The following is a 19,331-nucleotide window of genomic DNA, read 5'->3' as shown; positions in this document are numbered from 1 at the left end:
AGACGCTGTGAAACATTTGTGCGCTGTGAAACATTTGTGCAGACATACACTTCTGAGAGGGACGATAGATCCACTGCCACCACCGCCACTGCCACAGCAAGGTCTCATGTATCCTAAGCTGGCTTCAAATTTGCTACATAGCAGAGGATCACATGAACTTCTGGTCTTCCTGCCTATACCTCTAGAGTGCTCTCAGTGAAGGGATGTAATACCATGTGGTGCTGGGGATCACATCCAAAACTTTATGCATGCTAAGCAAGTACTCTTATCACCCGAGCCACACCCCCACGCCTAAGGAGTTATCTTTTAGGAAAGATTCAGTCTTGATTTATGATAGAAGGAACTTAATAAGCCAGGCTTTGGTGATGCACACCATTTTAATGCCAGCACTTGGGAGGCAGAGGCTAGAGGATCTCTGAGTTCAAGGCCAGCCTGTTCTACAAAGTGAGTCCAGGACAGCCAAGGCTACACAGAGAAACCCTGTCTCTAACAACAACAACAACAACAACAACAATAACAGAAAGTTAATTAGCACCAATTTCCCTGGATTTTGCTAAAGTTCCTCTCTGATCCAAATTTCAACCCTAACGAACAGGATTTATCCCATCTGTAATGCACATAGGCAACATGAGGTTCTGGTAATTCAGGGAGTATCTGGGACACCTGCTTATTTATTATGGCTCACCAAAACTCAAGTCCAGATGTCTCGCCACCTTCATTTTATGAAGGTTGTGCTGAGAATTGGTAGCGCTTCTTCAACCATGTGGCTGAGCACAGGGCAAGATTGAAGGCCTGACACATTTAAACCATTTCATCATCACCTAAAAGTAACATCAGGGGTCTGAGTAGATGGCTCAATCAGTAACGTGTCCATTCAGCAGGGGCTGGGCAGGGCAAACCTTGGATCTTCAGCACCCATAGAAAAGTCTATAGTGACCTATGTGTAGTCCCAGTTTTCTGGATGTGGAGAGGCAGCTGGCTACCCAAACTAATCAAGACAGTGAGCTATGGCCTCTGTGTTAAGATGAGAAGACACCCAGTGGCAACCTCTACTATCTAAACTTGCTCCTGTGCACATGTGCCCACATACACATGCACACACATGTGTGCATCTGTGCAGGCATGCCTACCTGTACATTTCACTCACATGTGAAAATTCACTTGTACGTACGAACACAACATGCACATACATACATGTTCTGAAAAGTTAAAAATCAAGCTAGGGTCAAAAATCTCTTGGAACTATCAATGAAACTCCATGCAGACATCATACACATGACACAATCATCAGTGAAACCTTGCGTGGACACTGATTTATAGATTTTTCTTGAAATGCATGGAAATTTATGAGAAAGATAAAAAAGACACAACCTCTCATAGCCTTTGGATAGATAGCATGGGTAATATAAATGTGCTTCTTTGCAAAGCCGTGTAGAGTTTTCCCGATACCATCACGGAGAATGAATGGCTTTCTTGTGCCTGCAATGCCCAGAGGTCACACTAGGATGCTGTAAACCCAACTCAATGCTGGGTGGGGATCTCTCTGCTTCTGTAGGTCTGAGGACAGAACCTATTATCTAAGAGAAAGACTGTTCTATTCCTTTAAAAAAAAAAAAATCTCTGAGAACAGAAATGTAAATTAATGGCTTCCTTTGGAGCTGTGGCCTGTGGCCTGTGATAAGGCCGGAGTGGCCTGCCCTGTGTATGTGACATGTTTTTCTAAGTTGTATGCTGCCCACGAACTTGTAGGTTTACTCATCTAATCTAAACAGCCCAGTATTAAATAGCAAAGAAACTTCACAACAACCCATCTGAAAACAAGGTTTACTTAGCCTTAAGAATGTTCATGTCACTGGACTGAGTAGCTCTACTTTGGGGACTGTGGGAGAAAATAATGTGAAACGAGGACAAAGGCATTCATACCAGAAGTTCATCACAGCACGTAATTTGCAATGTGAGAAATTTGAAATAACTTTTAAAGGCCCAACAAAGAAGAAAGACTGGGAAAATGATGTTCCCTCTGTTACACAGACTTCAAAAAAAGAGGCTTACAAAGGGGTTTTAGCAGGACAAGGAACATTTGATAAAATTTTAAATAGAAAATCAGAATATTAAATTATGCATAAAATAAGACTTCAAAGCACTGGAGAAGACTGAAGGGAAAAAAAAAAAGGACAAAAAGAAAATACAGCAAACAGGAAGTATCCCTGGGTTTATAATTACAGCTTTTACTTGTGTCCAAGTTTTTGTTTGTTTTGCAAGGCTGGGGACCAAAGACCAAAGTCAAGGCCTTGGCCATGCTACATGAGCACTGGTGAGCTAGCACCCAGCCCTAGAAAGCTTTCATTTTTATACATGTGAACATGTAGCTCATTTATGAGATGGAAAGATGATTAAAGAACAGTCTGCCTATTGGTTCTTATCATTAAAAACCTCCAGGTAGGTTTTTCTTTTATTGCTGAGCAGGGTGGCTTCTGCCCCTCAGCCAGAAGTAGCTGATAACTGGCTTTGGCATGGTGCAGGGTGCCTTGGATTATGCAAAGAAAACTGAGCCCAAACTTACACCTAAGAGACACGACCTACATCGAGAGAAAAAGACTCTTCAATTAGCAGTAAGGTCAAGGGCCAATGTCAGGGGTAGTGTTGGAAGAACAGGAGTGGAGATGCCGTGGTGACATTGTCCACTGTGACCGTGTAAAATTTTAGTAAAAAATAAAATTGATTTAAACAACAAAAACAAGCTGGGCATATTGGCGCACACCTTTAATCCCAACACTTGGGAGGCAGAGGCAGGCGGATCTCTATGAGTTCGAGGCCAGCCTGGTCTGCAAAGTGGGTCCACGATAGCCAGGGCTGTTACACAGAGAAACCCTGTCTCGAAAAACAAACCAAACCAAAAACCCAAAAACCAAAACCATATCCTGCTTAATATCATTCAGGAGCTGGGTTCAGAAGTCAGTTTCATTAATTCCGTAACTGGTTTCTAGGCACAGGATGGTTTTTGTTTGCCCCTTCCCAACCTTTCTGCTGTGATGGGAAATGGTGGCTGAGCCTCTTGGCTGCTCAGGGAGTCCTGGGACAGTGGTGGCTAGAGCTGCACCTGGGATTCTAATTGCTCCCACCACAGACTTCCAAAGGACCCCCCCCCCCAGTTTCAGTCCTCTCCTGTGCTCTGGCCCTCTTCCCTGCAACCTTCATGCCACCTTCCTCTTCTGAGACTGCTGACACGGAGGTTGTCCTTAGGGCTAGACATGCCTAGTTAGTTGCTACTGCCTCCTTCAACCTATGTTTATACTCCCACATTTCATGGGCATTCTTACTTCTGTAACCCACTTCCTCTCCTTTCAGGATAGAGTAAACAAGATGCCATGGTTAATGAGAAGTCATGCCTTTGCTACTAATTTTGCTAACACACTCCAGGTCAATATATTACCTCAAAAATGGCTGAAAATATGGCTGTTGTAGAACACACTTAGAGGAGGCCTCCTTATTTCTTTCTTTATCCCTGGATGTTTTTTTCCTCTTTGACAGGTTTTCTTTAAGGTAAAAAAAGGCTTGCCATTTCAAACAACATAAACAAACAAAGGAATACAACTGCTGTGTGCCAGTTGCTCAAGTGTGTGTAACGTAGCTAGTGCGCTTCATTCAAGTTTCACAGGACCTTAGCAAGGTGGGCACTATGCTCATTTATATGGGCAGGACTCTGGTTTACAAACTCTTCCCAGGACATTCTGATTTCCAAGAAATGAACAGCTGGCAAGGTGTAGACCCTGGATTCAAATGAGTCATCTCATTTCTAATCTGATTACTCCCTCTGGGGCACTTTGCCATTGGTCCCGAAGAAGGTCCCGATGCTATATGACAGCAGTAGGGCATGCCTAGTGCTTCGTGGGAGAATGAAGCATCCACCAAGGTATAGATCTTGGGTGATTTGCTCACCACCATTTCCCCAGCATGAGATGTGGGCCTTGATAGATCCAAAAAAAAAAAAAAATAAATAAAATAAAATAAAATAAAATAAAAATAAAATAATACATGGAGGGAGGGGCATCACCTCATTGGATGCCCAGGGCAACTCCTTTGTAAGTGGTTAGGAAACGCAGTCCAGGAACATTGGGCTTTGGTTTCACAGGACGCTGTCCTTTTTAGGGGTGCTGCCTACATACAGTCTGAGAATTACCTGCAGTAACAACCCACTCAGCTGTGCTGTAACTCATGGCTACAGGCTGTAAGGAGACAGTGGGCGAGCTGCCTGGGTTAGCCCAGAAGAGGCCAGCATGTGTTCATCACGATATTGAGTGTCCGGTACATTTTAGGCACCAGATGTGGAGACATTTATACTCATGGACCCTCTTTTTATTCTCACAAATGTCTCCTGACTCCCAGGTAGCCAGTTGGCTTAAAATTAATTTCCTAAATATCCATTAGCCCAATGGAAAGGTTATTCAAAATTCAAGTCTCCTTGATAACTAGGTTTCATTTTAGTGTCTTATGTTTTCTTGTGTTTTGGGGGCAGTTTAACAATGAAACAATCCAACAAACAAAATGGTTCTAGTTTAGCTACAACTAACTAAATTTGGCATTTCTAATAGGTATTTGTTGACTTTGAGAAACTTACTCCTTTAAAGAATAGGATTCTCTCAAACACTCAAAAGTTCCCTTTTCTCTCTGACCTACTTTTGGACAGTTAAGCTCTTTTTCAGTCAGAGTATGGAAAGCCTTGTGATTGAGAATTTAAATTAAATTAAAATTTAATTTAATATTTTTTTTCTAAGATACCTGAACAGATGTACAAGTGCTCCTGAGGCCACTGAATTCACACCAGTGGGCCTGAAGTGAATTGGATTCCAGCTAAGCTAGGAAAGAAGAAAATAGGAACGAAGACTTGGGCAAGTCCATTAACAGCATCTTTTCTCCTTCTCCTTCCCTGGCACACAAGGAGCATACTGGGGCTCCTCTTATTTTCTGTTTTTGACTTCTTTTTATTTTAAGGAAATTTGTTCTGTGGAGTGGCAATTTTTAAAACTGATTTATTCAGATTACATCCCATTTGTTATCCCCTCATTTGTATCTTCCTTTCCCTCTCCCTCCCTCTTTCACCCTATTCCCCTCCCCTAGACCTTTATTTTATCTTTTATGCATTGTTAATAAACCCATAATAGATAGATAAAGGATGCTGTTTTACATTCTTTTAAGTCAGACATAAAAGCCAGCCACCGTATGGTGCTTCAGAGACAGACAAAACTTTCTGAAAACCTTTCGCACACTCTAACCCACTTTTTCACCTAAAAAACATACCCAAATTATCCGAGAGTCACACTTAACATAGGGATGGCAGAGACAGCCAGAGAATCAGATAGCCTTGGAAATATTTACACAGAAATGCTTATAACATTAAATTATTAATTATGTAAATTAAATAGAATATAAATTAAAATATTAACTTCAGACAGATGAAAAAGGGAGGGCCTACAAATGTCTGCCAATCTAACACACTCTTGGATCAGAATTTGTTTTTTGTTGAATATGTTATCTCTTCTGTAAAATGCCAATTTTTGAAACGAGACAGGGAGATCAAGGGGTTCAGAGAAATTTGGGGAGAAGGTAGAGTTTGGAATTAAGCATTAGAATAATAGAGTCAGAAGCTGAGATTATAAGCACTGATTCCTCTCCTCCAGAGCACCCACATGGCATCTCACGGTGGTCCATGTAACTCCAGTTCCAGGAGATCTATACCCTCTCTGGCCTCAGTGGGTATTAGGCATGCAAATGTTGTACAGACATGCAAGTAGGCAAAACACATGCACAAAGAATAAGATTTAACAATGGAAGAGAATAATGTAATTATTTTAAAACAAGAAACTATCAAAAACTAATCTAAGAAATAATCAGCCATATCTTTTGTTTCTTTTAAAAAAGGTTTAAATAAAGAAATATATTTTTTTTGGGGGGGTAGTGTGGTATGGAGCTCAGTTGTAGAGCACTTGCCTAGCATGGAAGAGATTCTGGGTTTGAATTCTAGAACTGTGAAAACTAGTTTCACTTTTTCTTTGTCATTGTTGGTTTGTTTGTTTTGAGACAGTATGCCAGGCTGACCTTGAACTCATGACATTCCTGAGTGCTGGGATGACAGACAGGCACTGCCATGCCCAATCCCTATTTGGGACACAATGTGGTACAAATATAATAGTATCTCTAAAGTTTCAGGAAGAGTTTTCAGACATGTCTAGACACTGGGATAAAGACAGCGTTCTTCTTCCTGGTCTGATGTTTGGGAAGCTGAGATCACTTCACTTCTTCTGTGGGTGATTCTTTCTATTACTTAAAACTCCCCCTGAACATTCCCGCTCATTCACTCTTCTGGGTTTCATTGCCTTTTCTTTTGAGTGAGAGGAGAAGTGGCTGATAAAAGGTGGAGTTGGGCTATTGATGTGCTCTATCAACATGAAGGCGACCCAATAGCAAAAGAGGAGAACCCAAAACTCGAGAGAGGCCCGTGTCCCTCTTGGCTTAGAACTCCAGTGTCTGCAAGCTCAGATTCAGAGTCTCTGATGACTGATATTTATCTTCCATCCTATATGACTCAAGTACTTGACCACTTCTTTCTGATGGATTATTACTTACTCTTTACAACAACGCCTTGGAGGCAGGAGTCACTCTTGTCTTACAGAAGAAAAGGAAATAAATAAGTAAATAAATAAGTAAATAAATAAATAAATAAATAAATGAAAGGCAGGTAATCTCCAAGGCCATCCTGCTGCAGAGTAGAGAACCAGAGTTGGAACCCCATTTGTTGCATCTCTGTGTCTCTCTTTCTACCCTCCCTGTTCACTCTCACATAAAGAAGGAAGCAGAAGTAAAATTTAGATGGACAAATTCTGTCACTCTCACAAATTCTGCCTAAAATGCTCACTTGAAATTTTGTACAACTCTTTACCTAGCCTTCCACCATTCTTTAAAGAATGAACCTTCCCTATCTATTTTTTTAAAGATTTATTTATTATTATGTATACAGTGTTTTGCCTGCATGTACACCTTCAGGCCAGAAGAGGGCATCAGATCACATTATAGATGGTTGTGAGCCAACATGGGGTTGCTGGGAATTGAACTCCGGACTTCTGGAAGAGCAGCCAGTGCTCTTACCCTTTGAGCCATCTCTCCAGCCCCATCCCTTCCCTATCTATCTTACCCATCCATCTATCCACAAATTTATTATCCTTCTAGTTATGTATACAGTAACTTTTGTGTCATTTATTTTGCATCAGGCATTGTAGTATGTTATGAAGAAATCCCCATCTTGAAGCAGTTCTGAGCATAGGGAGAAGACAGCATAGAAAGAAATATTACCATAGTGTGAGATTTTTAGTTTAAAAAAAAAAAAAAGCAACTTATGGGCTGGAGAGATGGCTCAGAGGTTAATAGCACCTTCTGCTCTTCCAAAGGTCCTGAGTTCAATTCCCAGTGACCACATGGTAGCTCATAACCATCCATAATGAGATCCAGTGCCTTCTTGTGGTGGGTGGGCGCACATGCGGGCAGAATAGTGTATAAATAATAAATAAATATTAAAAAAGGAAAACGCAGCTTATGAGCTATTATGAGAATGTAGAAGCAGAAAGAGTATTTTCTTAACTTTTCTGAGACTATATTTCCTCTAACCGTCTCCCTACACAGCCTGGCCTGGTCTTTAACTAACTTTCTTTCTTTCTTTTCTTTTTCTTTTCTTTCTTTCTTTCTTTTTTGAGACAGTGTTTCCCTGTGTAGCCTTGACTAACCTGGACTCACTTTGTAGACCAGGCTGGCTTTGAACTCACAGAGATCAATCTGCCTCTGTCTGCCTGAAGGTCTTGAACTTTCTATTTTCTTGCTTGATTTTCCTGTATGCTTGAATTAGAAGCATGAACTATGAAATCTGAATGATTTAAAAATATTTTATTATGTATGCCTTTACTACATTTATACACATGTATAGTTATTACATATTATATATACTTCATTACTCTTATTACGCATATGTGGGTGTATGTTCATGCCCACGTACGGAGATCAGAACATAACCCATGGGAATAGACACCCATACCTGCTGAGCCATCTCACTGGCCCTGAGGGTTGCTTTTAACTGGAGTCCTAAGACCTTTAGATTAGTAGAGAAAACATCTGAGCCAAGTTTTCTCAAAGAGGTTTGTGGCTCAGGGAGTCGTGGCATCTTGGGGCATCACAGGGGAGTTTGAATGATTCTGATGTTTGAGTGGAGCAAGGGTTGTCATGACTAAGAAAGGGAAGAACGAGGTCCAGCTAAAAGAAACCACAACAGTCAAAACATACACAAATAATTTGCTTGGACTCCATCCCAGGGGACTATTCAAGGGAGTAAAGGATGACAAAAATGCTTTGGGCAAAGAGTTAGGGGCCAGGTCAAGAAGGCAATGGTGCTCAAGACCAAGCAAGAATCACAAGGATATTAAAAACATTCTCAAAAGTATCACCAGAGTGCATTGTAAAATTCATTGTGTTAATGCCATTAGACAAATGTCAGTTCTTTCTTGTTCTTTTCCAGAAGTTTCTAGAAGATTCTATTTTAGGATAAATTTGCATTCAGGAGTTGAGCTGGGAGCTTGTTTCTGGGTTTAATGTGCTCTGAATTCCAAACATGGCTTTTGGAACTTCCATGGAGCCTGTGAACCTGCACGGTGGAATGGCTTGGTTGGTGCCCTAATTGTAGCTCACCAAATACTTGATGTTCAAATAGGAGGCTGTGAGTAAAAACAGGGGGTTGAGGGAAGAGGGCTTGGGCTACAGTGGAAACCTGCTTACTCTGTTGGGGAGAGAAAGAGGCAGTAGGTTGTGAGTTACCCTTAAGGTAACAGCGCTTGAAACTGTTATTGATGCATCACTGTTAAAGTGTCTGCTACACTGCATTAATGCTATTCCCAGGCCTCTGCATTGAGGAAGTAAACAGGAAGATTAACTAGTCAAATTAAGACATAGGACTGGGGTTAGTGTTTGTCTCTTATATACAAATTCCTGGCTTTAATCCTCAGCACTGAATAAACTGACTGGGGGTGATGGAACATGCCTATAATCCCAGCATTCTCAAGATGGGGGCAGGTATCAACGTTCAAAGTCATTCTCAACTACATTTAATTTGAGACTAGCTTGGACTGTAAGAGACCCTGCTTCAAAAAATAAACAACTGGGCGTGGTGGTGCACACCTTTAATCCCAGCACTCCAGAGGCAGAGGCAGGTGGACCGCTATGAGTTCAAGGCCAGCCTGGTCTACAAAGTGAGTCCAGGACAGCCAAAGCTAACACAGGGAGACCCTGTCTCAAAAACAAAAACAAAAACTAACAAACAAGCAAAAAATAAAACAAAACAAACAAACAAAAACCAAACACCGGGTGGTGTGGGCATATATGCTTTTAATCCCAGTACTCAAGAGGCAGAGGCAGGCAGATCTCTGTGAGTTCGGGGCCAACCTAGTCTACAAAGCAAGTACAGGACAGCCAGGGCTACACAAAGAAACCTTGTCTCAGAAAACCAAATAAATAAATAAACACATAAACAAACAAACAAACAAACCATATTATGTCATGCACATAATTACTTCTCTGTAGGGGGCTGATCTATACTCACTGTTCCTCTGGATTTTAAAGCTCCTTTGCTAGTGGTTTTAGGTAGGTCAGAATCTCCTTTCAGTCCGTATTGAGCAATACATCTTTTGCCCCCTCCAGTACAAACCCAAATGTGTTCGCTTCCTTCTCTAAAACAATGCCTCTGTCTCTCGGGCATTAAGAGGGCACAGTCCCATGACATAGTTTCCAGTCAAAATTTGGCATTCAAAAAAAAAAAAACCTTCCCTTTTTCAAGAGCCATGGGCAACCAGTCAACAGCAGGCAGTCTTTGGGCACTGAGATGAGAAGTTACCTGCCAACTGGGCTGCTCCGAGACCAGGGGAAGCATAGGAAACAGAGGGGATTTGTGCTGCTGGAACGCCTTTGATGAACACATCTGCACCAAGTTGAAATGGAAAATGGGGCAGCCACTGAGCCTGGCCACTGAGCCTGGCCACTGTGCCTGGCCACTTTCCCCGCCCAGCTTTCCTTGAGGTTCCTGAGCAATCTCTTGGGGGCAGGACTCACACAACAGAATTGTTACTTTGTTCAAACCATAACCGTGGCACCAAGCCCCTCCTCTGATTGGTCCCTTTTAATTACCCATCACCACTTATTTCTGACTTCTGGTTTCACTGTCCCAGAGAAGGTAGAAGAAACAGACGCAAGCAGAGGCTTGTTAACATCATTTGCCGCCAGTGACATGTCTTCCAGAGTCCCAGGCCACCACTCTATTTTCAATCAACAAGTTTCCATTGAATAGTCACTGTACCAAACACTGCCTTGTCTTCCTTAGAGGCAGTAAACAGAGAAACAGGTCTAGAGTCAAAACAGTACATACGGAATCTTAGGAACTATGCATCCAGTCGCCTGCAGACCTTTGTGACTTCCCATTTCCTTTTATTTGTCTTCCATGATCACACGCGCGCGCACACACACACACACACACACACACACTCTTCAAAATATTGTTTCCACAGAGAATAAACAGTTATGCAGAAAGCTGAGGAAGACACCATTTCAGTGGGATATTAGGTGGTAAATGAATACCCTGTCAGCCTGGGTCCCCAGAGGCTTGTAACATGAAGTTCAGAATCCCAGCCTTCGTTCTTAGCGTGTGTGGAAATCTTTTTAAAAAAATGATTTTGTAGATAAACAGAGAGCGGAAAAGCTTTGGTGTTCAACAGTAAAAACTTTTCTTGGCTTACAAAACCCTTTTTTAGAGTCCTGGAGGAAAGAAAAAAAATGAACATCAGCATAATTAAATCAATGCATCTTATGTAATAAGTAGGAAGTCACAAAAAGACGAAAACCTGGCGGAGCAGTTCTGAGACAGAGGCTGCCCGACCCCTTTGCAAGTTTGCTCAGTTTCTTACTTGCTGAAAGTTCCCCCACTATTGTCGCTTCATGTCTAACGGTCAGAAGCACACCAAACAAAGCCAAACAGAACAGAAATCTTAGGGCTTGAAAATCCACAGACTACATACCCCCAAATCTTGGTCCTCCATGTAGGGAGCCGTTCGTGGTCTAGCAAGCCATATGTTCAAAATGGTCCTAGACTTTCGCTCTGACTCACAGATCCACGGCTCTGATGTAGTGGGAAGCTGTTTTCAATTCAGGGCAGATGTGGGACACTCCTGTAGCCCTTGAGATTATGAACTTTAAAACAAATTGCCTGGAGCATGATAAGTCCAGAGGCGGTATCTGCTTCCTGAGGCCTCGCTGGGGGCTCCTTCCAAACACTTAACGTATAACACTGGAACAGGAAAGCAAGCCTGACCGTTAGGTTCTCAGCCTGTAAAGCGAAGCCTGCAAATGCGTCTTAGAAGGAAGCTCGCGTGTACCGCTCCAAGTGCTTAACCAGACCTTCAGATGCATGGGAACAAACATCAGGCACTGAAACGCTCCTCCCTCCTGGGTCCCCCGATACTATCTTTATGGCGTTTGTCTCACGGTGTTTGCTTTTTCCAAAAACTGAAATTGAATTGTGCTGGTTCAGGTTTTTCTTGCCTCATGAGAGGGAAGGGGAGGACTAGTCTAAGAAACATCTAGAAATCCATTTAGCACGGCAAATTTAATGTTCTAGAATTAGTGTCCACATGGCACAAACTCCCTGTGTCTTGGCACCCTTTCTGTTCAGAGACTGCTTTGTGGGATTGGCTGGTCCTCTAGATATAACTCCACCCACACAAACTCAGGCTGGGGCTTAATACATTTTAATCCAGTTTAATAGCCCTGAAAAGAAAGGTTATAAAAACATGAATTTTTAAAGGCATCCAAAGGGAAAATTTTAATTCATTTTTAAAATATTTATTTATTTATATGTGTTTGGTTTTTTTGAGACAGGGTTTCTCTCGCTCTCTCTCGAAATAAAAGTTTCATATAATAAGCCGGGTGTGGTGGCACACACCTTTAATCTCAGCACTCAGGAGACAGAGGCGTGTGGGTCACTGAGAGTTTGAGGGCAGCCTGGTCTACAAAGCGAACCCCGGACAGCCAAAGCTACACAGAGAAACCCTGTCTTGAAAAAAAAGTTTCATACAGTACTTAAAACTGTAAAAGTTGGTGTTTATTGTTTTATTTACACAGATACATGTATGTGTGAGTCACATCAGCGAAGAAGGAAGTGATCACTGCATTAAAACACATATATTGGGCGACTCCACCCAGCAGCTGATGGAAACAGATGCAGAGACCCACAGCCAAACCTTGGGTGGAGTGCAGAGAGTCTTGTGGAAGAGTAGGAGGGGGAAGGACGGAAAGACTCAGAGGGGACACGAGCCCCACAAGAAGACCAACAGAGCCAAGTAACCAGGGCTGGGGGCTGGGCAGGGCTGTGGAGACTGAAGCTCCAACCAAGGACCACGTGTGGATTGGACCTCAGCCCCCTACAGAGATAAACTGATGGGCAGCTCCGTCCTCCTGTGCGTCTCCCAGGAAGGGGAGTGAGGGCTGTTGCTGACATGGACTCTGTTGGCCTGCATTTCAATCACTTTCCCCTGGTGTGGCTACCTCACCAGGCCACAGGGGAAGAGGATGTGCTAGGTCCTGATGTGACTTGATATATTGGGGTGGGAGGGTGGGTGGAGGCTCCCCTTCTCTGAGGAGTAGGGGAAGGGGGGGGGGGTAGAGGAAACAGGGAGAGAGGAGAACTGGGATGCAAAGTGAATAATTAATAAAATAAAAATACATCTCTTTATAAAAAGCCACATATGTTTTAAAACAGTCCAATCTAGAGCTGACAAGGTGGCTCTGTGGGTAAAGCGCTTGGCACACAAGCCTGACAGAGCCTGACAGATAATCCGAATTAGATCCCTGGGACACAGGGTGGGGAGAGAGCATCCATTCCTGAAAGTTGCCCTTTAACGGCTACATGAACACTGGCATGCACATACATGTGCAATGCATGCACACACACACACATCCACGCTAACACACACACACACACACACACACACACACACACGCTAATATATAAGTAGACAATAATTTTGTTCCTTAGTGACATGATGGAGCTGGTCTCCAAGTCACCAAAGATCCTTGGAGATGTGAGTAGGGAAAGGCTCAAACTGCCAATTAAACTCCTTCTTAGGAATGTGTGAAACCATCACCAAGCAGTATCTCTTGTTTTTTATTTTATTCTTATTTATTTGTTCTTTTGACAAGGTCTCATATAGCCCATGATAGCCTTGAAGAACTGGCTATGTAGCTGAAGATGACCTTGATCCTCCTGTCTCTCTCTACCTCCCTAGGGCTGGGCTTGTAGGCATGTGCTACTATTTCTAAGTTATCAAGCAGCCGTTAGCATAAGGGGTACCAAAAGTTTTGGATAGGACAGAAAGGGATGCCTCCCTACATCTCTCTCTAAAGGGATGAGATAAACCATTCATGAGTCAGTTTGTCTATTTGTACGGAGACTGAATTCAATAGATGATTTTCTTTTTCTTTCTTTCTTTCTTTCTTTCTTTCTTTCTTTCTTTCTTTCCTTTTAGTTTTTTGAGGCAGAGTATCTTTGTGTAGACTTGCCAGCCCTAGACTCACTTTGTAGACCAGGCTGGCCTGGAACTCACAATGATCCACCTGCCTCTGCCTCCCAAGTGCTGGGATTAAAGGCGTGCACCACCAAGCCTGGCTCTTTATTTTATTTTATTTTATTTTATTTTTTTAATGTTTTACTATTTATACAGTATTCTGTCTACATGTGAGCCAGCAGGCCGGAAGAGGGCACCCGATCTTATTATAGATGGTTATGAGCCATCATGTGGTTGCTGGGAATTGAACTCAAGACCTTTGGAAGAATAAACAGTGCTCTTACCTCTGAGCCCCCAATAGAGCCTTTCTAAAGCCCAAAACCTCAATTATCAGTGATGGCGTAGTAGTTGAGCCCTGATGGGTCAGAGGGCCAGGCCTTCTCTCCTTCTGTTTTTAGACATCATCACCAACTGTTGCTGTCTTAACATTTCATGGCCTTCCCCCTCCTTGGAATTTTCATTTCTAACGGAAGCTGAAAAGGCAAAGTTCAGCTAAAAAGTGGGACCTGCAGAAGAGGAAACTTAGGACTCCTAAAGACTAGGATCCTAGGTCTTCTTTGACCATCTCTCCAGCCCCCTTCTTCTCTTCCATAGCTCAGGCCTCCTTGCCTAGGGTTCACAGCCCACAGAGGGCTGGGCACGCCTACATCAATTATCAATTAAGAAAAGACCTCGGGGCTGGAGAGGTGGCTCACAGGTTAAGAGCACTGTCTGTTTTCCCAAAGGTCCTGAGTTCAATTCCCAGCCACCACATGGTGGCTCACAACCATCTGTAATGAAATCTGGTGCCCTCTTCTGGTATGCAGGCACACATTCAGGCAGAATATTGTATAATAAATGAATAAGTCTTTTTTTTTTAAATAAAAAATAAATAACAAACAAAAAAAGAACACACACACACACACACACACACACACACACACACACACACACACACAGAGAGAGAAAATACCTCACGGGCACGCCCACAAGCCAATCTGAAGGAGGCTACTCCTCAGCTGAGATCCCCTCTTCCCTGTTGTCTCCAGTGAGTGTGTCAAGTGGGCAAAAACTACCCGGCATACCTGATTTCTCCCTCACCCTCCGTCTATACAAAGGAAATGCTGGATAGTTAATCTTCCCCTAGCAACAAAAGAGGAAGTCTGCTGCCTGAGATACGGTGTTTAGTTTTGTATTTGGGTCTAGGGAGCACAAATAGTTAGGCTCATAAAAGTGGTGTCTGCCAGTGTACATTGCTGAATGGTCCTGTTTGTGCACCAGGCAAAGATCCACAGCCCTCTTCTGTGATGCTTTTTCACAGTCCAGAGAGACACCCTTTCAGTGTCATGAAGGAGCTAAGATGCGTTGGTAGCATCCTGTTAGGGCCAGTGTTACCATTTAGATGTGCTTCCCACATACCTACTTTCATTTCTCGGCCACGATTTGATACTATAGGAATATTCTTCAAAAATAAACCTGTATAATGCCAATGCTGAGTCAAATAGTGCCCCACTCCTATTCCCAAATTCCTGTACCAAAGTCTTACTCCCTAGATCGCACAATGTGACCTCATTTGGAAAAGGACTTTTACAGAGGTAATGAAATTAGAAAGAGGTGATCAGGATTGACCTAATCCAATTCTAATGACATTCTTATAAAAAGGAAAAAAAAAAAAAAAAAAAAGGCGTCGTCACGGAAACACATGTGTAGGGAGAACACTACGCAGGAAGACAGACACCCACAAGCCAAGGTGAGAGGCCTGGAACTGGTCCTCCCCTCTCAGGGGGAGCATCCCCAACCACACCTCCAGCTCAGACCTCCAGACTCCACAACGTTAAGGCAATAACTGTGCAAGCCACGACACGAGTACTCTGTTCTGGCAGCCCTAGCTAGAGAACACAGCTATCATCGTCCAAAACCTGAGCTTCACACTGCAGCGTGTACCCCACTCTGTCCCTGATGCTCAGGACACACAGATGAAGGCATTTTAGTGCCACAGGGTGGAGGGATGGGAGAAAAGAACACCAAGAATGGGCTGACCCATTCATTTCAGTAATCATCCATTTATTTAGTTCCTTAGCTTTCCTTTCACGTTACAAGCTGCACTTCTCTCTCTCTCTCTCTCTCTCTCTCTCTCTCTCTCTCTCTCTCTCTCTCTCTCTCTCTCTCTCTCTCTCTCTCTCTCTCTCTCTCTCTGTGTGTGTGTGTGTGTGTGTGTTTATATGTATACCCGTGCATGCATGTGTGTACACATGTGCCTGTGGAGATCAGCGGACAGCTTTGGGGAACTGAGGATTGTTTCTATTACCATTTAACTTCCAGGACTTAACAACAGGTTATCAGAGCTGGGTGTGGTGGCACACGCCTTTATCCTTAGCATCGAGGCGGCAGAGGCAGGTGGGTCCCTATGAGTTTGAGGCCAGTCTAGTCTATATATGGAGTTTCAGGCAATCCAGGACTACACAACGAGACCTAGTCTCAAAACATACACACACAGAGATATGCATGTACACGTGCACACACACACACACACACACACACACACACACATACACACACATACACACACACACATGCACGCACAAATAACGTTCATTACCTATGGAACCCATAATTTTTTTAAGGGTTTCTTTGTGTAGCTCTGGCTGTTCTGGACTCTCTTTGTAGACCAGGGTGGCCTGGAGCTCACAGAGATCCACCTGCCTCTGCCTCCCAAAGTGCTGGGGTTAAAGGCGTGCGCCACCACACCCATATGGAGCCCATGATTTTATACAACTAATGTAATTTGAAAAGTTACTGACATCTCTCTCTCTCTCTCTCTCTCTCTCTCTCTTTTTTCCACCTCTCAAGCAAAGTTAGGAATGAAATAATGCAACAAAGCACAGCAAAGATCTTCAGAAATAAAGAGACCAGCTGAGGAGAGGCCACGCCTGCGAACACTCGTGACACTGTCACGCTCAGGGAGCGTGTGCTTTGGTCCACACGAGACAGGACTTCCCAGCTCTAGATCTCTGATGCAAGCAGCACACGATGCCAGGAGTCTGTAATACACCCTCTTAAAAACTTTTCTCCAAATACAAACCAAGGCAGCAACATGTTATATCATACCACAAAGAGGTAGGCCATATTGATTTTCTCTTTACAGTACTTTTTAAAAATGAAAGGGCCAGTGTAGACACAGCTTAGCAGGAGGGGCATCCACCTCAAATGGATGAGGACTTGTGTTTGATTCCTAGCACTGAGATGATGAGACGTAACATGCTGAGGAGTGGGGATGGCAGATCTACATCAACACAAGCATTTACTACACAGAGATGGTTGCCATAGTTTCCAAAGATAAAATACAGACTGAATCCAATGCTGTGATTCCCAGATGCAGAGAGTCTGGCCAAGTTCAGAAGGGAGGAACTTGTGCAAAGCCAGCACGAAGCAACACACAAATTCCCCAGCTTTAAGATTTATTAAAAACCAATCTCTAGCAGCTTTCTTCTTAAAAAGCACAGAGGAAAATAGTCTCTAAATACTGAAAATGTTTATAACTCAAAGCTTGGACCAAACAAGACTGTCTTCAAACTAGGCAGGAAATGGGAGGGAGAAAAAATGGCAGGTTAACAACATAGGCCAGGCAGGTGGATGTGGGCCCAGAGTGAGTGGGATTACTTGAGGAAACTTTTCAAAGGCTGCTTTCGAGTGTTCAGAAACTCATAAAAAAAAAAAAAATGGTTCTCACAGAATTGATTGCCTGGTGATGAGGAGGGTTGGAGATGTCTGGTGTGGTGCTGAGTTGAGTTAACTGCCACAACCTGGAAATCAATAACTGCTTAACTTCTTTTTTTCCCCACATATTTACCACTTGTGTGTGACCTGGCAGCTTGTATATACATAATTCACAATAAACCTCATCTGCCTAACTTTCTCATGAGCACTAAAAATAATGCTGAAAGCTTTATAGAGCCCTGCAATATATCTTTTTTGGAGAAAAAAAAAGAATAAAAATTTAGTTATGTCAGTTTCATGTGCAGGTCAGTTCTCACTGTACATACTCAGAAAAGTCCAGTGTATTATATTACTTTATTTCACAACTCAAACATTTCTTCTCAAATGAAAGAATCCTTCCAGTGTATTTCATGCCTTCCCAATATGTTTTTCGAAGAAAGAATTTCACAGTGCTGAAAATCCTTGACATCAATCAAGAGTTCCTGAACTTGAAAGTGGCTTGTGAGAATCTTCCACAAGGAGAAACAGCTCTCTATTGTATCACTTGCTGTTCGTGCAATTACTCAATGTACAGAGGTCTGATGTTTTGGGGGTTCATTAGGTTTTGTGGGGCTTTGGGGCGATTCAAGTTTGAAGGTTTCACACAATATCCTTTGCAACTCTCCAGTGATTTTTGCTTGTTTGTTTGGTTTTGTTTTTTGATTTTTCAAGCCCGGGTTTCTCTGTGTAGCCTTGGTAATCCTGGACTCGCTTTGTAGTCCAGGCTGGGCTCAAACTCATAGAGATCCGCTTGCCTCTGTCTCCCGAGTGCTGGGATTACAGGCAAGTGCCACCACCTTTGCCTGGCTCTTCCAGTGATATTTTAGCACCTTGTTTCTCAGCACTGGCTGCTGATAGCTAGCTGAGGGTGCTGTAGAAAGCGCTGGCTCCCAACTTGCTCCCTTGGAAGGCTGATCAGAAGATACAGGGGGACTCAAAGGTCCCTCATTATTGGGTAAGTCTGAGACATTTTATCTCATGGCTTTTACGTTTTTTATTTACGTTTTACTTCTTTTATTATTAATTTAAAAAATTATAATGTAATTATAACATAATTATTCCTCAAAAGCCTCCCATATATATTTATGACTTCTTTTTTTCATTGTTACTGCATGCATATATGTACCCGTGTACACCTATATATTACTAAATATAATCTGCTCAGTTATAATGTTATTTGTATATGGTTTTCCAATCTGGCTGTTTAGTATTGGATACCCAATTCCCAGTTCCAGTAGACATATTTACAAAATATTCCCACACCTAAGACTCAAGGAAATCGTGCAAGATAGGGTGGAAAGGCTGTAATACGAATTCCCTCTTATTATTGTCTAGCCATGGGAACTTAAGAAGAATAGTACTACAGGCTTTGGAGAGTTGGTTCAATGGCTAAGAGCCTTCTGCTCAAACATGAGACACTGTATTAGAGTCCCAGCACCCCATTGGCCAGCTCACAACTGCATGTAACTCTGGCTCTAAATGGTCCATGGGCACTAGCACACACACGTGCACATATAGATAATGCCTACACACACATCAAATAAATCCTCAAAAAGTAGTACTGCGAAGACTAGCTCAGTCTAGGGAATGCTCTTGGACATTTGGAGGTTTTTACTTTCCCAAGTGATTTTTAGGTACGGCTAGGCTAAGAGCCACTGATACATTTGAAGCAGCCCACTGATTGAGTGCATGCAAGGGCAGTTTATGGAGAGACCCACAAAAGATAGACAGATAGCCTTACAGGGATATCTTCTTTTGAGTCTGGACAACCTAGGTGGTGATGTTGGTGGTGTAAGGTTTGTTCACTTGAGACAGGGTCTCACTCTGTAGCCCTGTTTCGCATAGAACTAGCTATGTAGACCAGGCTATCCTGGAACTCACCTGAGTCTGTATCCTTCTTCTTCCTCTTCCTCTTCCTCTTCCCCTTCTTCTTCTTCTTTCTTCTTCTTCTTC

General features: G+C 42.8%; 1 protein-coding gene across 2 annotated transcripts in view; it reads right to left on the bottom strand.

Moving 5' to 3' along the window:
* The window catches only part of Sash1 (SAM and SH3 domain containing 1), a 350,942-nt gene that overhangs the window by 212,499 nt on the left and 119,112 nt on the right, over window positions 1-19,331 (bottom strand). The window contains exon 1 of one of the 2 annotated variants that reach the window (XM_051164248.1): window positions 11,100-11,388. The exons of the other annotated variant lie outside the window; for it this stretch is intronic. Coding sequence (XP_051020205.1) covers window positions 11,100-11,120 — 21 coding nt within the window. The 5' untranslated portion in view covers window positions 11,121-11,388. Of the gene's footprint in view, window positions 1-11,099; window positions 11,389-19,331 lie in introns of those variants that run through there. 2 annotated transcript variants of the gene reach the window in all.

The sequence above is a fragment of the Acomys russatus genome, chromosome 21 (genome assembly GCF_903995435.1).
Source record: "Acomys russatus chromosome 21, mAcoRus1.1, whole genome shotgun sequence".
Lineage (NCBI taxonomy): Eukaryota > Metazoa > Chordata > Mammalia > Rodentia > Muridae > Acomys > Acomys russatus.
Note: the sequence above shows the minus strand (reverse complement) of the source record. Positions and strands in the feature narration are given on the sequence as shown.